Consider the following 25,640-nt stretch of genomic DNA (forward strand, 5'->3'; position numbering starts at 1 on the left):
CAAAGCCCTGTCTGCCACAGCCCTAGGCAACCACTAATCTATTTTCTATCTCTGCAGACTTACCTATTCTTAACATTTCATGAAATGGAATCCTAGAACATGTGCTCTTTGGAACTATTTCACTTAGTGTAATGTTTTCAAGGTTCATCCATGTTGTAGCATGTATCAGTACTTCATTCCTTTTTATTGTTGAACAATATTCCATTGCATGGACACACCACATCTTATCTATCCATTCATCAATTGATGGGCATTGAGTTGCTCCACTTTTTGTCTATTATGAACAATGTTGCTATGAATATTCATGTATAAGTTTTTATGTAGACATATTTTCACTTTTCTTGGCTATAGACCTGGAGGTAGAATTGCTGGGTCATTTGGAAACTTTATGTTTTACCTTCTGAGGAGCTGCCAGAATGTTTTCCAAAGTGGCCACACCATTTTCTCTTCCCAACAGCAGTATACTAGAGCTCCAATTTCTTCACATTCTTACCAACATTTGTCCTTTCTTTTATTTGTATCTCCCTGATAGTTAATGTTGGTGATCATCTCTTCATATACTTAGTGGCCGTTTGTATATCTTTGGAGAAATGTCTATTCAGACCCTTTGTCCATTTTTAAATTGGGTTATTTGTCTTTCTTACTATAGAGTTGTAATAAATCTTCATATATTCTAGATATAAGTCCCCTTTCAGATACACGATTCCAAAAATTTTTTCCCACCCCATAGGATGTCCTTTCACTTTCTTAACAGTATCCCTTCCAGCACAAAAATTGAAATTTTTTGTCAATCTTTCAGGTAAAAATAGTGTGCCGTGAGCAGCCAGTTCAGTTTGCACCTCAATCAGAAAATCATGTTTCTCTGAGACAACCACCATATTTGGATGCAGATGTGTACACATTTCCCATTTCACCACATAGAATATTAAAAATGTGTGTAAGGGTCAAGATTTAATGAAATATTGAAAAATAATGAATATTTTTTACTGCTTACTCAAGAACAATCTTTTTTTAAGAGTGAGAGAGAGAGAGAGAAAGAGCACAAGAATGCTCAAGGGGTGGAGAGGGGCAGAGAGAGATCTTAAGCAGGGGAGCCCAATGTGGGGCTCAATCTCACCATCCTGAGATCATGACCTGAGCCCAAATCAAGAGTTGGACACTTAACCAACTGAGCCACCCAGGCACCCCAATTAAGAACATTCTTAAGTGAACTTTTGTTTTGCTTTTACTGCATGTGCATGATGGTAAAAAGTATATAACATTAGTACAGTTTAGTGCCAATGTCTTTAATGGTGCTAAGGTACAAGCAGTTTCATCCATCATTGCTTGTGCCATCAACGTAAATGCCAATTTACATGAAAAGGGCAATACAGCGAAAAGGGCAAATAATGTTTTAGTATTATTATGAAAATAATCTTGACCTGACATACTCCTGGACAGGTTCTCAAGGAGCCCTAGGGGTCTGCTAGGCCACATTTTGAGAACTGCTACTCTATGACATTCATGTTTATTTGAAAAGGAAAAAAATTCCTTATATGTATGTTTTCTAATAAACTGATACTCCAGAAACAAGATACAAGAGGGAATATGTGAAATGTTATCTTCTGATTTTTGCCTACCTTTGACATACATTGCACATCCCAGGGACACATAACCCAGAGAAAGGAATTTAAGCAAGGATAATGAAAAGTAATGGGTCTTCCACCGTATGTATGAGGAGGAGAAGGCAAGTTAGTGGATGATGATATTATGTAAAATTACTTACCCTTTGTAAATATCTACTGCATTAGAGTGGATATAAGTTGTTAGGATTCTATTCTCTAAGTAGCAAATACAGATAGACAGGTCTTAGACTGTCCTCTGTAAGGCCAGTGAAGCTTCTGTCCAGAATTAAGCAAAGTCAATTCAGAGTAATCCTATAGATTCTAAGCCAGTAAAATGTACTCTAGAGACCAAACTCTCCCCATAAAAGTCCTTTAGAGACGGTGACCTTATCTACTTAAGAACTACTTACTCTATCTAAGGATCTTCAAGCACTAATAGCTGTGTTTAAGCAAACTTGAAAATAGTTACAGACCATGGCCAAGTTACTGGGATCTAACTTGTCTTTCTTTCTAATCCATCCTGCATACCACTTCAAAGTTAATCCCCTTAAATCACTCTCACCTTTATTCAAGAACTTTCAGTAATAATTAAAAGCTAACACTAATGGAGCTCTTAACCATGTGCCCAGCACTATACTGGATAATTTAAACGAATTTTCTCATTTAATCCTCCCAGTAATCCAATGAGATAAATTCTATAGTTCTTTTACTGGAGATGAAGAAACCTGGCTTAAATAGATTCAATAACCTGCCCAAAGTTGCTGAGCTTCTGAGTGGCAATACCAAGACTCAAACCCAAGCTCTTGACTACTGCAGTATTTTCGCAGAGATACTACTGGTCTAATAATCACTCAGGGAACTTGTTTTTTAAAAAAAACAGCTAATTGGGCACAACGACAAGGCACACACATCAGAATTTCCAGGGCGAGTCTCTGACTCACACCAGGTTTAGGAACCACAAGTTAACTTCCCATTTTCTAGAGAATGGAGTGGATTTCCTATGTCTAAACTACTCCTCCTAGCAGGATTCTAGGATAAGGGCAAAATTCCTTAAATTGGCCTACAAAGTTCTTCATTGCCTGTCATTTGATTGACCTTTTTTGGTCTCATCTTGCCCCAACTTCCCTTTTGTTTCAGTCTCCTCTATTCATTACAGGGCTTTCCTTTACAGGGTATTTGCACATGCTGTTCTTTGGTCTGGGATGCTCACCCCCCCTCCTGTTGTCTAGTTAACTCTTGCTCTTCTTCAGGCTTCAGTATAATGGACACTTCCTGAGAGAAACTTTCCTGACCTGCCTAGGTCAAATCCCTAGTTACAATCTCTCATAACACTATGTACCACATTTACAAATTAAAAAATATTTATGTGATAATCTCTCTCACTATAAACCATACAAAGATAGGTAATATGCTTGTTTTTGCCCATTATGGTATTCCCAGTGCCTAGCTTAGTGCCTGTCACATAAATACTGAATGTTCAATAAATATTTGTTGAAAGAATTAATAGATTCAAGGCCTTTTGAAATATTCCCTATTTAACCAATCAAATGTATTTTTCACTCTTATTCAACAGACACCTACAGTTCTAGTAACAGAAGAGGTTAACACTTCTCTCTACATCTTTTCATCCTTATCCAGACTCTACCTTCTCTACCTCCTCACCTATATACACTTATAATTCACCTATTCACCTGTAATTCTTCCTACTGCTACAAGGTAGAAACTAAATTTCCTTTGTTTCACAAAGTTCTCTTCAATACACCAGCCCCTAACACATGCCTCTAAACTTCTAAATCACTTTGTATTTCCATGCCATCCATTTGGTACTTCATCATATGCTGCATTACATAATATTTCATATGCAATTACCTTGTTTTATTTTTTTAACGATTTATTTATCTTTTAGAGTGCATGAGCCCACGAGCAGGGGGAGGGGCAGAGGGAGAGAGAATCTTCAAGCAGACACCCCACTGAGCGTGGAGCCTGATGTGGGGCTCGATCCCACAAACCTGAGATCATGACCTGAGCTGAAATCAAGAGCTGGACGCCTAATCGACTGAGTCACGCAGTTGATTTATTTTATTTTTTTATTTTATTTTTTTAATATAACCTGTTTTATTTTTTTAATATAACCATTGTTAGGGAGTTTGCATGTTCTTAAATAGTAGTTTAATTTGCTACTGGAGTACCCAGGCATGTCATAAGTCCTCTGTAAACATCTGCAGAATGACTTTCTGTGGCCTGCAATGTGTCAGCCTGCGGTTATCAACAAATTTACCAAAAGACAATTCTCTTTGGAGGGCACCTGTTTATTTTACACTATTTCTCCATGGAATACCTCCAGGGACCCTTTTCGCAGAGAGTTCAGAACAAGTGTGATGGAAGAACATTAAAGTAAGGTACTATTTTAAATTTCCTGACATATTTAGAGAAGTTCTGTACTCAGGGATTTCTAAATCCATTACAGAATTATTAATATATTTCATAACTCTCTAGGATTCCATAACTCTCTTGGCCGACTATCTTTTACCACAAACCTTTAACCCTATGTAAAATGTAGTACATTTCAACATTTTTCCTCTTCGGTGAGACTAAGATCTAAGTAATTAAGACTTTTTTCCTTTCAAAATCGGAAAGTAAATTATAATTCCAATTATCTGAGTCTTTTTTTTTTCATTTTTATTTATTTGAGAGAGAGCATGTGCACAGGGGGAAGGGGGAGAGGGAGAGAGAGTCACAAGCCGACTCCATGCTGAGCGCAGAGCCTGATGCCGGATTTGATCTCAAGACCCTGAGATCACGACCTGAGCCTGAACCAAGAGTTGAATCCTTAACCGACTGGGCCATCCAGGCACCCTGAGTCTTATTTTTATTTTTATTATTTTTTAAAGATTTTTATTTATTTATTTGACAGGGCAAGAAAGCATAAGCAGGGGAAACAGCAGACGGAGAAACAGGCTCCCTGAGTAGGGAGCCCAATGGGGGGGGGGCTCAATCCCAGGACCCTGGGATCATGACCTGAGCCAAAGGCAGTAGCTTAACGAACTGAGCCACCAAGGTCCCCCTGAGTCTTATTTTTAAATGCAAGAGCTGAGGACAACAAAATCAACAGAAAATATTAAAATTCAGGCTATATGTGTCACCCATTTCAAATGCAAGGAATTAATTTATTTCATGAGTTTTATCAATCATGATTTTTGTCCATACTAATTAAAAATATTTAAAAATTAAAGTTTGATAATAAAGAATTATGAGTTATCTGTTTCTCTTTGGATGTTGTTATGAACATTTTATATGGAGCTAATTGCTTTTTTAACTGCTTTATTGAGATATAATTTACATACCATAAAATTCACTCATACTAACTGTACAATTCAATTTTTTCAGTATATTTAAAGAGCTATGCCACCACTAGAGTCTAATTTTATTTTATATTATTTTTTAAACTGAGATATAATGCACAACATTGTATAACTATTACCACTCTAATTCTGGAGCATTTTCTTCACCCCAAAAAGAAACCTTGTACTCATTAGCAATCTCTCCCCTTTTCTCTCTTACCCCTCCAGCCCTAGGCAATCACTAATCTACTTTCTGTTTCTATGAATTTTTCTCTTAACATTTAATATAAATGGAATCATACAATAAATAAGTGGTTTTGTGACTGGCTCCTCTTACTTAGCGTGTTTTCAAGACTTATCCATGTTGCTGCATGTATCAGAATGTCATTCCCTGTTATCACCTAATAATATTCTATTGTGTAGGTTACCACATCTGATTTATCCTTTCATTAATTGATGGATATTTGGGTTGTTTCCACTTTTTTGACTGTTAGGAATAATGCTGATATGAACATTTGTATACAAGCTTTGTCTAGACACATGTTTTTATTTCTCTTGGGTGAACAACAAGGAGTGGAATTACTAGGTCAGGTGCTAATCACTCTTACAATGAATAACATACATTTTTTTCTATTTAAAGGATTTTTGACACAGCCCAGAAACAGACTTTTCATGAAAATCTAATATAAAATCCTTTTTTTAAAGAAAATAAGGTTAATCTGCACACAGTTTCTCTATCGACAGAACTGTATCATGTTACTTTTCAGTTTGAGGTTCAAGTAGAAATTATAAAATGCGGTGAGAACTCCTTTTAGTGTAAATCTTAAAACTAGACCGAGTTTGCACTAGCCTACTTAATCGATATGCTAGGATCAAATTCTATTTTTTGAGCAGGATGTATATATCCATCTCCTTGCCGTGCACAAGTGCATAAGAGATAAATACACAGTAAGGGAAGGCTTACCCAGTAGGAGGAACAATAAATAGGAATTTAAAATATCAAACACCCTGAGTAAACTAAATTCTTATTTCCCTCCACTAGTGGGGGCCTGTTTTACATTTCATGAGAAAAAGGTGAATCATTAATTATAATTAGTCATGTAAATTCCCAAAGCCTTTCATAAAAGCATCTTTCAGAAATTGGAGTCCAAATAAACTTCTGTTCACATGTTTTCTTTTTTTTTTTTTCTGGCAATGTACACTCTAGTTCAAATATACTCAGGAAGCAAACTTTAAACAGAGAATTAAGAGCTGATTGTAAAATTCCACATTAAAAAAAGAGCATAAAGACATATTTTAATTTTAATTTTAAAGAAGAATCAAACATCTTGCAGCAGAAATGAGGCATAATCTAGGGGAAACTACCAGACGTCCTACCAATCACAGCACTGGAGAACGCCACAGGTCGTCCAAAAGACGCATTCGTTTTAGCCAACAGCTCTTTCCTCCCGCCAAAGCTGTCCCTAGAGCGTCAAAGAATAATCCAACGAGTGACTGATGACTTTTCCCTTTTGATTCCCCTCCGCCCCCCTCCTCCACACACATCCACCTGCTTGGAGGTGTCAAAGCGACTGGAAATGGTTAACAGTGACCAGCAGCAGAGAGAGAAACAAACACCCCTGACAACCCACAGCTGAGTAAGCAAGAGCTGTTTATTCACGAACATGTTCCATTTGGAGACTGTCGGCGAGCCCTTGAAAGACCACGCACATTTTAGAGGGCTCCTAGAGAGGGAGAGAATAATCTTTTCTCCCCCGTCACTCCCCCAAAACACACACTGAGAAGCTCCGGTGGGAACCATCTGGTCAAGGCAGCCCCCCCTCCCCCGACCACTTAGGAATAACCTCCCGCACCAGTGCATCCAACCCCTTGCGCGGGTTGTGTAACTCCCCAAAATGAGCTCAGACGCGCCAGAGCCTGGCCCCAGCCCGAGGGCTTCTGAAGGCGCTTCTGCCACCCCCACCCCTGCCACGGCCCGCCCCGACGCCACGACCGGGGCTGGGGACCCTGACGAGAAATGGCCCTTCAGCCCCCTTCCCTCACCTGGCTCGGTCCCACCTGAGGGCAAGAGCTGAGAAAAGAAACAGGCAGGAAGGGCTGACCTTGTTGCTACTGACAGTGGAGCGGCACATCCTGCTGCTTCCTGGAAAGCGGCCCGAAGGACATTTTTCCCCCTGGAGGAAGGAAACGGGAGGGCGCCGGCCGGGCGGCGGCGGGCGCGGCGGCAGTGGTCAGGGCGGGCTGTGCAGCCTCTAGCGGGGACGGTCCGAGGACTACATCTCCCAGGCTGCTCTGGGCCGCCTTGCGTCGTGACCCCGGCGCGCACGGAGGCGGTGACTCTTACCTCACAGAGGTAGCTCCTCCGCCGGCAGCAGCTCGGCTCCCGCGGTCCATGGACCGGAACCCCGGGCCGACGGGCAGGAACCCGGGCCGCTATCGCCGCCTCCCCACCCCAGACTCCTCCTCCTCGCTCTCCACCGCCTCCTCCGGACGCCCGCAGGACGCGCACCGCCGCCTCCGGGCTCGCGGAGCCACCCCAGGAGGCTGGGCGGCGGGTTCGCGGCTGCTGCCGGACTGAGGCCTACTCCGCCGCCTCTCAGTGCTATTGTCCCTGGGCCCGGCCCTGACCACGTCCACTGGGGAGGGCCGAGTGCGCCGGCTTCACGGAAGATGCCGGACCAAGCCCTACAGCAGATGCTGGACAGGTACGGTCAGCTTTGGGGGAGAAGGCGAGCCACGGATCCTCGCTCTGACTCTGGCCCTGCCCGCGCCGGGCCTCGAGGCTCTCCGTAAGCGGAGCCCGGCGTGCCGGGAGGATTCCATGGCCGGGGGGCCGTGTGAGGGGCAGAAAGTTTGGAGTCCCTGCTGGGGGAGGACAGAGCGGGTGGCTCGGGTGCTTAGACTTAAAGCGAAACTTAGGGAGTGGCGTCTAGCTTTGTTGGAACGCCCTTTTGAAGTGAGAGGGGTTTGGGTTAATCCACAGAATTAGTTTCCTTTTCGGTTTCTTACAGTCCTCCCCTCCCCCCAAAACTATGTTGTAACGTGTTTGTCGCGATGTCACTGGCAAGAACAACCAGACTATCTTTCAGGGGAGTGATCCCCTACAGTTTTAAGACTCTCCAAAAACCAAGGGTAAGCATTCTTTTGGAAAGCCTGAGAATCCGATTTCGTTCCTCCTTTCCCCCATCCCACCCCACCCCCAAACTGTAAGGTCAGGCATATCCACAAGGGAGTTTTAACGGTCAGACCAGAGTAGAGGTTATGGAAAACAGCCACATGAGTCCAACACTGAACAGTTACCATATTTTATGATTCGTTGAGTTCACTGAGAAAGGTTTATCTTGTACTGAGGCCAAGTGGCCCATTTCTGGGGGGCTCCTGTCTGTGAAACTCTTGTTGTGAAGTCGGTTGCACTGCCCTCTGCTGTTCAGATTCTAGTTCATGGGTTCTACCATGAGTTTTTGGATACTCAGTCTACATTTCTCCCTAGCCAAGTCTTAAATTCCTAGCATTGCCAGTGCTACAGGCTAATGCATAATGTTTGTGGTTGCTTACAGTTGTCAACAGACCACTGGTCACCCTGTTAAGCAGGTGGTACAGTTCTTTGTATTGAGTAGAGGTCTAACTGTTAAGACGTTAAATGAAAGGCCTCCGTGAGATTATACCCAGTTAAAAACTGTTTGGATCAGCCACACCCAGAACACAAAAACACCCAAGAGTACATCTCCTCCCAGAGTGACATTTTCTCTGGAGCTTAGAATTTTGAGACATCAGTGTTGATAAAAATCATGTTCCTTACTTTATTCCGTTGGAATGACCCAGTGATTAATCCAGCCTTGTTTGAGGTCAGCATTCAGGTCAGGTTGTATTGACTATCCCCTTTTGAATGTACCAGCTCATTTATAAGCTCCTAGAAGGCAGAAATGTCCTCATCATTTATCTTAAATCCTAGAACAGAGCCTGATACTCAGTAGATCATCAGTAAGTATTTGTTTGATGAACAAATACATGAATTTTTTTGTCATTTTTCCCAGTTGTCTAGGGGTCTGATAAGTTACCAGGTTTTTCCTTCGCTGTAATTTAGCATACTGGCAAATTGCAAAGGACTACTAATGCCCAGAGGAGACCTCCTCATTCCACCGCCAGTTCCAATCAAATGAGACCCTGTCCTGTTGCAGGATATGTTGTAATTAGATTTTTTTTTTCCTTTGAGTGTCTGCTGCTTTCAGTCTTACATAGATGACTTTTAGAAGGGTTTTTATGTCCAAAAGATGACCTGGCTTTCATATGTTCTTTGGACATTTCCATAAAAGTAAAAAGCCAAGGAGTACTCATGAGACATTTACAACTTCTCAACAGAAACTTGGAAATTCTGAGTGCGTTTAATGAAGCTGATTTCTATAATATTGGCTTAATGTCATCTTTTGTACTTTTTTGACATACCTCAACATAGATTCTTAAGATGACATTCAAAGACTTATTATCTCAGTAGTTTGCAACCTGGCTTCACATTAGAATCACCTGGAGAACATTTTTAAAATATGCATGGGAGAGCACCTGCATGGCTCGGTCGGTTAAGCATCTGACTCAGTTTCGGTGCAGGTCATGATCTCGGGGTTTTGAGATAAAGGGCCCCCCCCCCCACCGCCAGGCTCCCTACTCAGCTGGGAATCTGCTTGGGATTTTCTCTCTCTCCCTCTCCTGTCCCTCCCCACCCATCTCCAGGTGCCTCTCACCCCCCCCCCCCCCCCCCCCACTCCCACCATGTACACGGGCTTTCTCAAATAAATAAATTTTTTTTAAAGGTTTTAAAAATTTATTTGAAAGAGTAAGAGAGCACACGAGCAGAGGGAGAGGGAGAAACAGACTCCCCTGCTGAAGAGGGAGCCCAACCCTGGGATCATGACCTTAGCCCGAAGGCAGACACTTAACCAACTGTGCCACCCAGGTGCCCCTAAATAAGTTAATCTTAAAAAAAAATACATATATATGGAAGGGTGCCTGCCCAAGACCAGTCAGATCACATTTCTAGAAGGATGGGGCCTGAAATAAGGGATTATTTCATGATAAAAGTACAGGTTCGTGAGAAAAGTTTGGGCTTCAGAGACCATAATTGTGAGATTTTCATTTTACCCCTAGTGAGTGGCAAAATGTGATTTTGGACTTAAATTCTGAGGCTATCCATCCTCATTTATAAAATGAGAATATTCGGGGTGCCTGGGTGGCTCAATCAGTTAAGCATCTGCCTTCAGTTCTGGTCGTAATCTCGGGAGTCCTGGGATGAAGCCCCATGTCAGGCTCTGGGCTCAGCGGGGAGTTTGCTTCTCGCTCCCCCACTCCCTCTGTGCTCTCTCTCCTTCTCTCCCTCTCTCTCAAATAAATAAAATCTTAAAAAAAAAAAATGAGAATATCCTCACAGGCTTGAATCAAAAGAGAACACATGTAAGCATTTTATAAAACAGTAAAATGCTATTCATGTGTTAGGTATACAGAAGGTACTTAAGATTCTCCTATAATCAACCAGTGTGGCACTGTCCTCCCCCCTCGTCTCCTTCATATTTACTGTCATCTTAATGTGGGCTGGCCCTGCATACAAACTGAGCACAAAGATACTTGATTGATTCATTTGAGGAATACTGACAAGTGTAACAGATTAAAATGTGTCAACCTACTTGGGTTCATAATTCTTGCCATGAATTTGGCTCCCCCCAGCTTGGTTTTTGGGTGGCAGTTTTTGAAGGACAGAATTTAGCTCAGAAACCTGCCCATATGTTTATTTCTCAAATGCAGGTTTTATTCTTGAGAAGATTAAGGAAATATGTGTAACACATGAATTGTTCTGTTGCTTCTAGGTTAAAAGTTGGGTATTTGATAGTGAATTAATATGTATTTGTATTTATTGAATTTATGTAGTAAATATTGACTGCCTACATATACCTGGTACCATTCTAGGTCTTTGGTATATATAGTTAGTGAACACAACCAAAAATGCTCATATGGGTCTTAAATTCTAGTGAAATTGTGTTTAATTGTAACACGGATTGTGCGTTCAGTTTATACTACTTATTCTTTCAGGGTTTTTAAATTAATGGCTACTTATTAATAGCTGAAGTTGAATTGCCTTGTCCTTTGTGAATAAATTGGTTTAGCGATTGTTTATCTTGATAAATTTTATCGCAGTTTTTGTAGGTGGAAAGAATATATATAGATATATATTTTGATTGCCTTTCAGTTTGGTAACAGTAAGCAACTGTCCTGTGTAAATTTATTATTCAAACCTTTTAAATTGCTGTGGGTAAACAGTTTTTGAGAGTAGTGGGAAGAGGGGTGGTTTTCTAGTATCATGAATGATTTGGGATCACAAATCATTGCCCTGAAATTATAAGCATTTATAAACTCAGACGCTTTATATCATTATTCTGTCACCAACTATTTTCTTGATTTCTCTTATGTTTCTCAAAATTAGGATTAAATGTATAGAGAGTACAAAGAATATTGTAACAAACTGCAGGAGCGGACCTTATGTTTGAAGCCTGGGCCTGCTGAGCTTTGCTTCTGGAAACTTGACATGTATACCGCATCCCACAGTAAACACTCAGGAATTTGTTGAGGTGGTTTTGTATCACTTATTTGCACCTAGTGAGTAGGCCTGGCACTTAGCCGGTGTCCCGATACAGTCATATGGGAGGGAAAGAGGAGAGAATAATCTCTTCCCTGCCCCTCTCCTGCAGTGGCAAAGTGAATTAGAATCTTCATTCTGTGAGTGTTATCAAACACAGGTGTACATCCCTTTGGAGGATGTACACTATTCTGATAGGACCATGCCATATTATCTTTGGATTTATATAATCATCTCTTAATTTTCATTAAAGCAATTTCTCATTTTCTTTGTCATTTGGTATCTTTTCCTCAATCACATCACTATCCCATTTTGACAACTACAGACCAATACGTAGAATTAAAAAGCATAGCAATTAGTTATATTTGCCTCTATCTGTATGTTAAAAGTGGAAACATTACAGAAAAAGCCCCTTTGATCACTCTCATCAGTTCCATATCTTTTCTCCATCCCCGTTGCACTATCATAAATGGATTTATAGTCTTCCCATCTCCTTTGTTTAAGGCTTTTATATATACCATATATAATTCATGATTTTGTTTTTGTTTCTAAAATTTATATCGGCCTACAATTTGCTTTTTTTAAATACTATTTTGAGTTCTGTGATACTCAGCAATTAAAGAGAATATATATATAATATTCATTGGATTGACATATTATTCTTTTTCACTTAATCTATTCCCCTGTTCATGATATTTAGGTCCTTATTTTCTTTTTATTAGCTTTCCTTAGAATTTGACTTTGTCCTCAGCTGTACTAAAAGTATACTAAAGGTCACCAATAATTTCTTTTTTTTTTCTTTAAGATTTTATTTTAGAGCGAGAGCCGGGGGCAGGAGTGGAGGGGAGTGGGGGACAGAGGGAGAGGGAGAGAGAGACTATCAAGTAGGCTCCTCACTGAGCATGGAGCCCAATGTGGGGCTTGACTCATGACCCTGAGATCATGACTTGAGTGGAAATTAAGAGTTGGAAGCTGAACTGACTGAGCCACCCAGGTGCCCTGTAAAAGTCACCAGTAATTTCTTAACCACTAAACCTAATGCCTTTTTTGCTTGGTCCTCATATCCTTGACATATATTTAGTGAAGATGAAACTGATGATCACCACCCCCGAGCTTCTTGAAATTCTGTTCTACTTTTTAAAAAGATTTTATTTATTTATTTATTTATTTGACAGAAAGAGACAGCCAGCGAGAGAGGGAACACTAGCAGGGGGAGTGGGAGAGGAAGAAGCAGGCTTCCCGCGGAGGAGCCTGATGTGGGGCTTGATCCCAGGACCCCGGGATCACGCCCTGAGCCGAAGGCAGACGCTTAACAACTAAGCCACCCAGGCGCTCCTGAAATTCTATTCTATTATACCATACTATTTCTCTATCTTTTGCTTCCCCCCACTCATATATTACCTTACCTTTACTCCCTTCAGTCACGTAAGTATGGCTTAAGCCTCAGCACTTAACCATTCTTCTCTGAAGTGTACCCACTTACTATCTCATTTTCACCTCTATTTGAATGACTCCCAGATGTGTGTCTTTATTCCTGACCACTTTCCCATATTTCAGGGTCTCTTTCCTAGCTGGCCAATAGACATTTTCATTTTGTGTATACATGGTATTGCTAGCACCTTAACATATCTAAAACTAAACTCCTGATATTTCCCTGGCTTTTACTTTTCTTCCCAGTTTTTGGATTTTGATTAGACCATCCTTCTAGTCCACCAACCATGAAACCTAAGTCTTTTGTTTTGTTTTGCTTTTTGCTTTTTTTGCTTCTTTCCCTCCAGATTCACTCATCAAATAATATAGATTCTTTCTCTGGTTCTACTTTTTCTCTTCCAGTTTGACTTATAGAGTAGTATCAGAATTGGCCAAGGCGTAATTATATAATCACCTCATTTCCATGCAAAACCTGCCAGTCTGTACATCACCGATATGATAAAATGTAAACTTTCAAGACCCTAGCGAAGGGGCTTAGGTCTGTTAATGTCGTTCAGCCTCAACATACCTTAATCATACTCTTCTGCATTCCACTACATTGTCCTCTGGATATATCCTATTTCTTTTTAAAGATTTGATTGATTGATTGATTGATTGATTGATTGAGAGTGTGTGCATGCGGGTGGAGGGACAGAGGGAGAGAGAGAGAGAGAGAATCCTCAAGTAGACTCCAGCAGAGCACAGAGCACCAAATGGAGCTTGTTCCCTGAGATCATGCCTGAGATCATCCCCTGGGCTGAAACCAAAAGTCATATGTTTAACTGACTGAGCCACCCTAGTCACCCTGATATCCTGTACTTTCATTTCCTTATTTTTGTTTTAGGTGACTTCCTCCCTTTTAATACCTGGCTAACTCTTACCATCTTAAGAATTCAGCTCAAATATCACCTTGAAGCATTATGTAGCCCTTTTAGGCAGAGTGAGTTACTCCCTTCCTGTGTTTCCACAGAACGTTTACACATTTAGCATAGTAAATCACATTGTATTGTAATTTTGTTAATGCACCTATCCCATGTCTCAGCCTTCTGCACATACTCATTACCACCACCACCATGCACATTCAACTGGAAGTTCATTGAGAACAGAAACTATTCCCTATTCCTTTTACCCACAAGAGCCTTGGAGTACATTGGAGATGCTGTTGAATCTGTGTCTTTTCTTTTCATTCTTTATGACATCCGTGCTTAGAATAATCTTGCAAAAACACCATTTAAGACACTGAGAGTATGGCTGGCACCAACGACCTTTTTAAAGCTTTGTTTCTCTTTAATAATGAATACATACATATCTGTTGGCCAGGCCAACTGATTTATTTGCTCACTGTCCTCTGAACGCAAGATGTTCTTCTAGCATCTTGCCTTTCAAAGTTCTTCAAGACCCAGTTTCGGTTCTGCCTCATTTATAAAGCTTTTCTGGCTATTTTAGCCAGAAATATTTTCCCCTCTTCTCCAGACTTATGTAGCAATACTTTACATGCCCTGTATACATACATGACTCCTAACTCTTTACATGCCAAAGTTCATAAATTGATGAGAGATGGTAATATTTATATGGCACAGTGGAATAGACTGGAAGGAATTTAGATATCTGGTGAAAGCTCCTTATGACTGCTTAAAAGTATCTTAGCAAAAATGAAACAATTTCTTATACTGGCTCTAATGTCCTGTGAAATAAGAAATGGAAATTCTTCTCAGAATTCACTATACATGTGGCAGTGTGGTATAGTGAAAAAAGCCAGTGTTTTGGAGTTGAGGCCTAGATTGCATCTGTGCCTCTCTATGAGGCTTTGGGCAGATTACTTAACCTTTTTGGGCTTTTGTTTCCTTATTTATTTAAGATGGAAATAATTATGCTTGCAGAGTTTATGAAGATCAGAGACAAAGTGTATGTATGGCATGAATATATGCTTGATTGCTTTCATTGTGGTATATTTCCCTTCAGTTTTACCCTTCGGTTATGTGTCATGATTGTGGTTATATCTTTGTGATGAATCCAGATACTTTAACTTCCATTCCACTTGGGTGAACAGACATGTAAAGGGATTTTTAGTCTTCTTGATGGTATAGTTCCTGTTCTAGAATACACGGGGTGTGACACTTTTAATCCTTAAACAAAGCAAGCAGTGTGCGGTTCTTTCCATTGTTAAATGGGGCCTTTCTTGCATTAACCAGAGTATGGATCTCTAAAGCATGTTCTGAATTAAGGAGTGCTTGTTCTCTTTACTTAAAATAGTCCTGCAAATACATTGTTAAGGCACCATATATAATAAAACAGCAGCAATTTAAAGCTTGTTTCATTGTTCTCTCTCTTACCTCCTGGAATTCTTCTATTCTGCTACCCCAGTTTTCATCAAAGTGATCTCTAAGGTAGGAGCCTATGATTTCCCACATCTTTCTGATAATCCAAGATAAACACCTGTAATTTGAGTCTGTAAAGATAGACTTTACTGCCAGTTGTTTTATTAGATAGCATACCTATCTTGCTTAGTAAATTTATGTGCTATCGAGAAACTATTTTATTGATAAAGTTTCCTCCCCTTTTTTTCACATACTTTTAAGAAATAATTATATAAACAGTGGATGACTCACAAATGAGCCTTACGAAGTGAGGTTATCTTTGTCATCCAACCTTTCCTAACTGGTTTATAAAATCTATGTAGTATCTATATAATAGCTTTATCTTAAAACCATGTTGGTCTTCTCATTGTCCATGACCATATGCTCATTTCTGTCTGTAAGCTTGTTTTTGCTGTTTTGCTTACTTAGAATACCCTTTTCATTCCCAATTCAGCATGAATTCTCAGTCTTTTCATGAAACCATCTCAGCTCTTTCATCCTGTGTTTCTTACTGTCATCATCACATTTCTGTATTATGGTCTCTGACATCTTTTCTTGACATTTAGTGTATTCCTTGTGGCATCAAATAGTGAATGTACTTAGTAGATACTCAAGTTGATTTAAGAGGAGATCTTGAATAATCTTAGGTTTAAGGCAAATAAGCCATGTATTCCTTAAACAGTTTATATAAAGTTTACTGTTAGGAAGGATATGTCACTGGAAAAAAGTTACAATTTTAAAGTCATGTAGAATAAAATGATCTTTTATAGAGTGGCATGTTACATGTACAGATTTAGTGATATTACCAATACCATTAGGCTATACATTTATGTAAGGAATAAGTAATATTCTTTAGGTTCATCTAGTTCTTTTTCTTGTCTTCATGGTATGATAATAATGATTTGTTTTTTAACCTCTGAGCCAGTTGTGATAATTCCCAGATTTCCCTTTACTTTAGAAAGTAATGTGCCCCATCTTGGCAGGTGGGAAGGCGTGGAAGTAAGCAGTGTGTATATCAGCAAGCAGGAGGCATTTAGAGAACCTAGTGGAGGGGTGCCTGGGTGGCTCAGTCAGTTAAGGGTCTGCCTTCGGCTCGGGTCATGATCTTGGGGTCTAGGGATCAAGCCCTGTGTCGGGCTCCTCCCTCGCCAGGGAGTCTGCTTGTCTCTCTCCCTCTGGCCCTCCCCCCAACACATGCTTTCTCTCTCTCTCTCTCATAAATGGATAAAATCTTTAAAAAACAAAGGAAAAGCTAGTGGAAAGAAAAGACAGGGGAAGAAAAAGAATTGAGAGGACTTGAATGAGTATCTTAAGTAATGGTGGTGGCCTATTGAAAAATTTGGGGGGATGATTAGGAATCCAGGGCTTTTTCCGCTGAATACGAGGGTGCCAAACAGGATTGCTTTATGTGCTAATTTAGGTAACAAAGTGCATCCATAAAATCTAGGCATAGATGTAAAGTTGACACCATCTTTCTCATCTTTATCAGTGCCATTATTGCTGGTGTTCATTTGGTGGTTATATATATGCCAGACATTTGAGGAGGTGTAGAGGGAGAGAGAAATTTAAGCAGGCTCCATGCCCAGCACAGAGCCCCCCAACAGGGGCTTGATCTCACAACTCTGAGATCATGACCTGAGCTGAAATTAAGAGTCAGAAGCTTGACTGACTGAGCCACTCAGGCACCCCTGCCAGGCAATTCTTAAGCAGTTTTATGGTCACTTGTTTAATCCTTTACGATAAGGGATCTTAACATTAAACCCTTTTTATGCAGAGAACTCCTTTGGCACACTGGTTGAGCCTATGGGCTCCTGCTCAGAATGTTTTGAAAGAATGAAACAAAATATATAAGATCAGAAATGAAACCAATTATGTTGAACTATAGCAAATCAACATACTAAAAATCTGACATAGTAATATGAGCTTTAACATCTTAAGATATAAGCTCGGTTGGTTGGTCTGAGAACTAAATTCAAATTAGCAATGAGCTAAATATTATTTTGGGATACGCACCTCTAGCTGTAAAGTAATATGAAAATTTCTGGTCACTATACTAATTTCTAATTTCTGTACTGCTTAGTATTACCATGGTTTGCTTACCTTCATCACTGGAAGAAAATTAAATTTTATTTAGGGTTAGCAAAAATAAGATGTAATTTCTTTCCCCATCCAAATTTGCCAAACCCTGTAAGTTTCCACGAACCCCAGATTAAGAACCCCTTCTTTACAATACAAGAGATTCTGTCATTATACCTATAGTAAGGGGTGAGCAGGGATTTGAACTCCCGCAATCTGGCTCTAAAGCCCAGGTTCTTTACTCATTTAGAACATCCTGAAATCACATAGTCTTTTCCCCCAAATTTAGCTAGCTCTTTTCTTTAGGAAAAAAAAATCTTAAGCATTTTTGTTTAAATGAAACCAAATAATTTAAAGTTTAAATTGAGTGTAAAATGAAATTTTATTTCTGTATTGTGGTGAGTTGAGGAGACTTAAAGGAAATAAAGAAGGAAAAAGAAAAGAAGGATAGCTAGAGCAGATTCTCAAACTTCAAGTATTGTGATCACCTGTCAGCCTGTGATCAAAAAATATAATGTCGACAGTTCCTCAAGAAAATTAAAAATAGAATTACCATATGTAATCCAGCGGTGCCATTTCTGGGTGTATATACCTCAAAGAATTGAAAGCAGGGCCTCAAAGAAATATTTGTATACCCATGTTCATAGCATTATTTACAGTAGCTAAATATGGAAGCAACCCAAGTAGCTATTGAGCAGTGAACGGATAAGTGCTATGGAATATTATTCAGCTTTAAAAAAAGAAGGATATTCTGCGGTAAGCTACAACGTGGATCAACCTTGAGGACGTTGTGCTAAGTGAAATAAGCCAGTCACGAGACAAATACTGGATGTTTCCATTTATATGAGGTACTTAGTGTCTTTATGATTTTGACTATTCTGTAATGGTGTTTGTCAGGGGCTGAGGGGAAGAGAGAATGGGAGTTGCTTAATAGGTATAGAGTTTCAGATGGGTGGTTGTGATGGTTGCAAAACACCGTGAATGTATTTTTTTTAAGGTTTTATTTATTTATTTGACAGAGAGAGGGAAAGAGCACAAGTTGGGGGAGTGGCAGAGGGAGAGGGAGAAGTAGACTCCCCACTGAGCAGGGAGCACAACAGGGGGCTTGATCCCAGGACCCTGAGATCGTGACCTGAGCTGAAGGCAGGCACTTAACCAACTGAGCCACCCAGGCACCTCAACATTGTGAATGTATTTATTTATTTATTTTTAAAGACTTTATTTATTTATTTGACAGAGAGAGAGGCAGCCAGTGAGAGAAGGAACACAAGCAGGGGGAGTGGGGGAGGAAGAACCAGGCTCCCAGAAGAGGAGCCTGATGTGGGACTCAATCCCAGGACTCTGGGATCACGCCCTGGGCCGAAGGCAGATGCCTAACGACTGAGCCACCCAGGTGCCCCTGTGAATGTATTTAATACCACTAAACTATACACTTAAAAATGCTTAAGATGGTAAATTTTATGTTATATGTATTTTACCACAATAAAAAAGAAAAATAATTAAATGGGTTTTTTTATTTATTTATTTTTTATTTTATTATATTATGTTAATCACCATACAGTACATCCCCAGATTCCGATGTAAAGTTTGATGCTTCATTAGTTGCGTATAACACCCAGTGCACCATGCAATACGTGCCCTCCTTACTACCCATCACCAGTCTATCCCATTCCCCCACCCCCTCCCCTCTGAAGTCTTCAGTTTGTTTCTCATAGTCCATAGTCTCTCATGTTTCATTCCCCCTTCTGATTACCCCCCTTTTCTTTATCCCTTTCTTCCCCTACCGATCATCCTAGTTCTTATGTTCCATAGATGAGAGAAATCATATGATAATTGTCTTTCTCTGCTTGACTTATTTCACTTAGCATTATCTCCTCCAGTGCCGTCCATGTTGCAGCAAATGTTGAGAATTCGTTCTTTCTGATAGCTGAGTAATATTCCATTGTATATATGGACCACAGCTTCTTAATCCAGTCATCTGTTGAAGGGCATCTCGGCTCCTTCCATGATTTGGCTATTGTGGACAATGCAGCTATGAACATTGGGGTGCATATGGCCCTTCTCTTTACTACGTCTGTATCTTTGGGGTAAACACCCAGTAGTGCAATGGCTGGGTCATAGGGTAGTTCAATTTTTAACCTTTTTAAGGGACCTCCACACTGTTTTCCAGAGTGGCTGTACCAACTTGCATTCCCACCAACAATGTAGGAGGGATCCTAAATGGGGTTTTTTAAATAAAATTTTTAAATGTACTGTCACTTCCTACTCCCAGAGTTTCTCGGTAGGGCCTGAGAATTTACGTTTCTAGTGAGTTCTCAAATGATGTTTGTGCATCACATTGAACAGATTGGAAGATTGAAGGGGACCAGGGAGCAGGGGATGACTTAAAGAGAAACTTAGACTTTGGTCAGAAATTACAACCTCTTCTTGGGTGTGGACTTTGAAAGGTTTTTGGCTTTTTTCTTTGAAATAGGAAATAGCCAGTTATTCTCCCTTATTAGGATATTCAGAATGCATCCCATAAATTATAACATTAAAATTGTGATAACTTGAATTAAAGTAGAATTGTTATATTGACCCTAAAATGCAAATATTATGGCATTATCAGTAAAAATTTTTAATTTCAAAATGTTGGGTTTTATCTTTGTTGTCTGTTTTTATCTAAGAAAAGCTTGAAGACTCAAAGTACTTGCAATGAGAATTAGGTTTATTTAAGACTTTTCTGTTCAAGTTCTGGTCAGTAAGAAACAAAGCTGTTGGCAAAAAATACTGTGTGTACTTGTAAAAGCTGTTTGGAGTTTATATCATATGATTGTTCTGGGCCCGTCTCTTATATCTAGTTTTTCACACTCTATCAAGATTGTTTGGGTTGCACTTGGTGGGAAATCTGCCCCAAACTGGTTAAATTAAAAAAAAAACCAGCTATAGGTTTATGTAAGTGAACAGTGCAGAAGTATATTTAGCTTTAAGCACAGCTTGATCCATGTCTCAAAGCTATCAGTTTCTTTCAGCTTCCTCTGGGTTCTTAGGCTCCACATGGTGGTTCTCCTGGCAGAATAGCCTTACACCTTCATTTAGCTTCACACTTTCCTGCCTTCAAGCTCAGTAAAAAAGAGAAAGCCTGTGTACCAGCTTTGCCAGCAAAAATTCCAAGATCAGTCCTTTAAAACCAGCTTCATGGGCCCAGTCTTCAATCACTGTAATTTGGGGGTGGGATATGCTCTCAAACCAATCTAAGGATTACTTTTCCTGGAGCTGGGGATGGGGGAGGACGAACTGCCTAAACTACATACAGGACTGATGTTATAGGGAAGGGTGGTTTTCCATTGAAAGCATGGGGTGCTGTTCCTAAAAAAGAGGAGAAATCATGCTGTCCATTAAACCACAGATTTCTTCTCTGTCCTCCATTCTAAGATCTTGAGAAACTGTAAACCCATCATTTTCAGTGACCTCTTTCTCCCCTAAAAGGAGGGAGGTGGGGAATTAGAGAATAAATAACTGAAATAGACTGCACCAAGAAGGGAGTAGGGTATAAGGAAGGAAAGAGGGAAAGCATAATTATAAGATCTTCTCAGCTTATGTTCCCGGTCAGTCTATCAGAAATTTTATAAAAATGAAGAAAGAAAGGATTCATAAATATACATATTTTATTCCCTCCCCCATTTTCCAGCCCTGAAGACTAGTAACTCTGTCCTATATAAGCTATTTGCCTAAAAACATTTATGTGACCATTTTTATATACGTTAAGTTAATTTCCCATGTGTCTGGCCCTTTTATCACAGACTAATGTTCTTTACATATTAGGTAGATTAAACTCATATATCTAGTAAGGTTGTAAATCAGTTAATAAATTCTTTAGAAATTAACATTTTCTGTACTATCACTTATATTTTTAAAAAAGCAGTTATTTATAACGTAAGCAAATCCAGTAAATGTCTCCTTCATACAGTTTGCTTTCACCAATCCCTTTACTTTTTTTTCCCACCTGCCATTTTTCTTTTTTTTTTCTTTCTAAGATATTTATTAGAGAGCACCTGTGAGCCAATGGGGGGAAGGGCAACGGGAAGGGAGAGGGACAAACAGACTTGGTGCTGAGCATGGAGCCCTACACAGGGTCCTGTCTCACGACCTGATCATGACCTGAGCCCAAACCAAGAGTCGGATGCTAAATCAAATGAGCCACCCAGGCGCCACTCACCTGCCATTTCTCTACACCTGCAGTTCTCATACTTCACCTCAGGATCACCTTCACAGAATTCAAGGCCCTCCTCCTCCAGAGTTTCTGATTCACTAGCTCTGGGGTGGAACTAGAGAATTGGCAGGTTACCAAGGGATGCTGAAGCTGCTGGTCCAGGAAACTTGGTGTCAAGAATCTCTGTAATCACCTGTCCCTGCCTCTGCTAATTTCTATCACTCCTCCCTGAAGCCTTCTCTGATCTATCCAAATTGATCCCTCAATTTCTTCTTAAAATGGATATACCTATGGTAATTTCACTGGAACCTTTAATTTCTTCTGTCTAGTGGATGTGCCCTAATTGTAGGATTTTCCAAATAGATACAATCATCCATTTTTTTTGGGCAACAACATGGACCCAGTGAATGCTCAGTAAATGTTGCTGGCAACATGTGTACTATTGTTAGAAAATTGCATTACATATTTGTAGCTAAACTATAATTTTTAGATGAAGTAATTTGGTGTTATCAGAAGCTTAATATTTGATCTCAAATGACCATCATCAGATTAACTGTGTAATGACTGGAATAAAGAGAAAATGGATATGGTAAGTTGGTGGGTTTGAGAGTATTGGTATCAGTAATGTTTCTTTTAATATCTCCTCTGGAAGATAATTTCAATTAATCTGTAATAAGCATTAGCTTCAAAACCCAAATTTGTAAACTGTATACTATCACTATGAATCAAACAATAAAAGCAAGGTTATTTGAATTAGCACTTCTTATTGGGCTTAACTCCTAGTATGGTCCCATATAAATCATATGGAAAATAAATAATTGTTCAACTATCTTACCTACCATAGTTGTGAAATTAGAAAAAATACCTAAAATGCCTAAAATGCTTTAAATGTCAGTGGAGTACCTTCTAAAAAGTAAACTATAAAAAGTGTTTATGGGTATACTGATGCCTTAACTTTGAAATGCGTCAAAAAAAATGGATTGATGGAAGAATATGTAGTATAGCGCATATAAAGCAAAATGGTAAGAATTATAAAATCTAGATATTGAGAATATGGATAGTCACTGAACAGTTTTTCACCTTTTTTTTTTTTGAAAGTTTGATATTTTTCATAATAAAATTTGGGGGAAAATAACCTTAACACTAACTAGAATTTGTGGGGAATATAGCTATACAAGTACTTGCTTTCGATTGAAATACAAAATTGCCATTTATATGGGTCAAAAACAGACAGTACAGGCAATTTCATTTGGTTCAACCTAGTATTAAAGTTGTTCTGAGTAGATATATTTTTACATTTTGTTTTTTTCCTGATGACTGAAATTGCCTTTATTCAATTCACCATAATACTGATTAATCATGCTAGTCTAGAATATGCTCATTGTTGCAATGAAAAACTTAGAAGAACTTAGAAAGTTTCTAGGTATTCTGCCTGTGTGTTGTTACCAAAACTCTGTATCTCATTTCCCAGAGGTATGTAAATATATTTACAAAATTACCTCAGTTGTGGATCACATACATACTAACACCTCAGTTAACGAAGTCTGTTTGCTCTCTACTTGTCAGTTGAAGTTCTGTAGAAAACTTTGTAGATTATAGAGTTACATCCCGGTCAAACCATGGCTAATGATGATGGTTGCATAACAGTATGAATGCACTTCATGCTACTGATTATACTCTAGAAAATGGTTAAAGTAGTACAATTTATGTACATTTTCCTACAATAAAATTTAAAAGGTGAAGAGGAGGAGGGGGCACTGCACTTTTGGATAACCCATTCAGACCGCTTGGCTGAGGTGGGTCAGAGTGCTAAAGAAACACTACCTACCTACCATTTTTTACCAAAGTCATATGAGACCTGACTGAATTTGAAAGCAGAGTAAAATCACAATTTTGGATGTTATTGCTGTGAATTCAGTTAAGCTTTTTTTCCTATTCTAGTTGGAAAATTTTAATTGGAGAACACAATTAAAATTTATGTTGTTCTGCAAGGACTGGAGACCTCACGCATCTATAGTACCTGATTATATAGTCTTTCCCATTGAGCATAGTTAAGCTAGTTGTTCTGACAGAAGCCACTTATCTAATTAAATGAAAAGTACACAGTAGGTAGCAAGCTTTAATTAGCAGTTTCCAATTGTACAAACTTTAACAGAGGGAGGAGTGAATGATTTCACTGAGTTAAATTGTTTCTGCCCTAATGGAAATTAGTGTCAAAACTTGTGTCAATTGGGAGAAAAAATAAAGAATTGCAACCTAATCCCACAAGAACAAATTAGACTTCATAAGGTACACTTTTTTTTTTTAAGATTTTTTTTTTTTTTAAGGGGTGCCTGGGTGGCTCAGTTGGTTAAGCATCGACTCTTGATTTCATCTCAGGTCATGATAGGGTTGTGGGATCAAGCCCCATATCAAGTTCTATGCTCAGTGGAGAGTCTGCTGGACATTCTCTTTGGGAGAGAGAGGGAGGGAGGGAGAGAAAGAGTGTGTGTTGGGGGGAGTAGAGGAAGAGGGAAAGAATCTTAAGCAGACTTCCTACTGAGCACTGAACCTAATAAAGAGTTGGACGCTTAACCAACTGAACCACCCAGGCGTCCCCATGACGTAAGTACTCTTAAAAGCAAAATGGGAAATGTTTTAAAATTAACTATCTCAATAGAATTTTTAATATAAGCATCTCAGAGTTGAGACTTCTAGATTTCAAATATAATAAATATAATTTCACAAAAAAGGACAGCCACTCATACCTATAATGGAAACATTCAGGCCCAAATTTACTATATCACTATACTAAAACAAGTGATCCTAATGCCTTCATCTCTTCCCTTTGTGCTTTTTTTTAAAACTTAATAATCTCTCTTCTCATAATCATACTTTACCAGAGAGAGAAATGTTTTTTTTTCCTTGGTTGAAAACTGAATAAGACCATAGTGAAATTATTTATGTAATACTTAGTCTCCCAAGTTGAAGAGATTAAGAGGTTAGTGCTGTTGAAGTGGGGAAAATACTGAATTTCACATATTCCTGTGCTTACCACTCCTCAAAGAATTACTAGGTCTTCTAAAACAAAAGCAGCTTGAGGGTTGTCATGTTGTGCTGATGCATAATTATTAGAAAGATGGAGGAAATTACATAAAAGCAAAATTCAGAAAACACAAGATTCTTCAGAGGAATACAAGAAAAAGCAGGAACTCGTCTACTGGAAATGTATTGATTGTTTTGTCTTCTTGGTATTTAAATGTAAAGTAGAGGTTCTATAATATAAACTAGTGGGCTCATCCCATTAAGTTAGAGCTGCAGTAGAAAGGAGACTGGGGTCTTAAAGATAACATCATTATTTCTGTTCTAATTTACAGAAGTTGCTGGGTGTGTTTTGCCACTGATGAAGATGATAGAACAGCTGAATGGGTGAGACCGTGCAGGTGCAGAGGATCTACAAAATGGGTTCACCAGGCTTGTCTACAGCGCTGGGTAGATGAAAAACAAAGAGGAAACAGTACAGCCAGAGTGGCATGTCCTCAGTGCAATGCTGAATACTTAATAGTTTTTCCAAAGTTGGGTAAGCAGATCCTTAAAAACAACAGAGATATATGTGATGTTATTTTGTATAACTCTATGATCTCAGGTTTATTTTAAAGTGACCCATCTGTTTGCTGCTTTGTAAATTTCTCTCTTTCTGTTGTTTCCTCTCTAAATGTTATTTGTTTTGCCAGCAGTTTACATTATCCTTAATGTATCCTCAAATCCACCCATTTGTGTGTTAAATGTTTTTATTTTGGTTGAGTGGATAAAAAACTTGGACATCTAATTCGGTGGATAAAATCAAATAACAAAACTATAATAAAAAGGCTGACCAAAGGAGCCTTATTCTCTGGAGACCATTGATGTAGGAGAAAGAGAACAACAATGTGTTCTTTCTAATACTTATCCTTAATTCTTCCATTAAGGAATAAAAGTAGGGAAGTTAAAGACTTAATAGTG

General features: G+C 39.2%; 2 protein-coding genes across 2 annotated transcripts in view; one reads left to right on the forward strand and one right to left on the reverse strand.

Moving 5' to 3' along the window:
* LOC117802812 (cytoplasmic polyadenylation element-binding protein 3-like) overlaps window positions 1–7,278 on the reverse strand; it is a 36,303-nt gene extending 29,025 nt beyond the window's left edge. Inside the window, exons 1-2 of the mRNA XM_034663607.1 lie at window positions 7,048–7,278; window positions 6,323–6,408 (exon numbers count right to left, since the gene is read on the reverse strand). The gene's annotated coding sequence lies outside the window, so the exon portion shown is untranslated. The remainder of the gene's footprint in view (window positions 1–6,322; window positions 6,409–7,047) is intronic.
* Window positions 7,279–7,290: 12 nt separating this feature from the next.
* MARCHF5 (membrane associated ring-CH-type finger 5) overlaps window positions 7,291–25,640 on the forward strand; it is a 50,254-nt gene continuing 31,904 nt past the window's right edge. Inside the window, exons 1-2 of the mRNA XM_011220848.3 lie at window positions 7,291–7,650; window positions 25,016–25,218. Coding sequence (XP_011219150.1) covers window positions 7,616–7,650; window positions 25,016–25,218 — 238 coding nt within the window. The 5' untranslated portion in view covers window positions 7,291–7,615. The remainder of the gene's footprint in view (window positions 7,651–25,015; window positions 25,219–25,640) is intronic.

Source organism: Ailuropoda melanoleuca, chromosome 6, assembly GCF_002007445.2.
Source record: "Ailuropoda melanoleuca isolate Jingjing chromosome 6, ASM200744v2, whole genome shotgun sequence".
Lineage (NCBI taxonomy): Eukaryota > Metazoa > Chordata > Mammalia > Carnivora > Ursidae > Ailuropoda > Ailuropoda melanoleuca.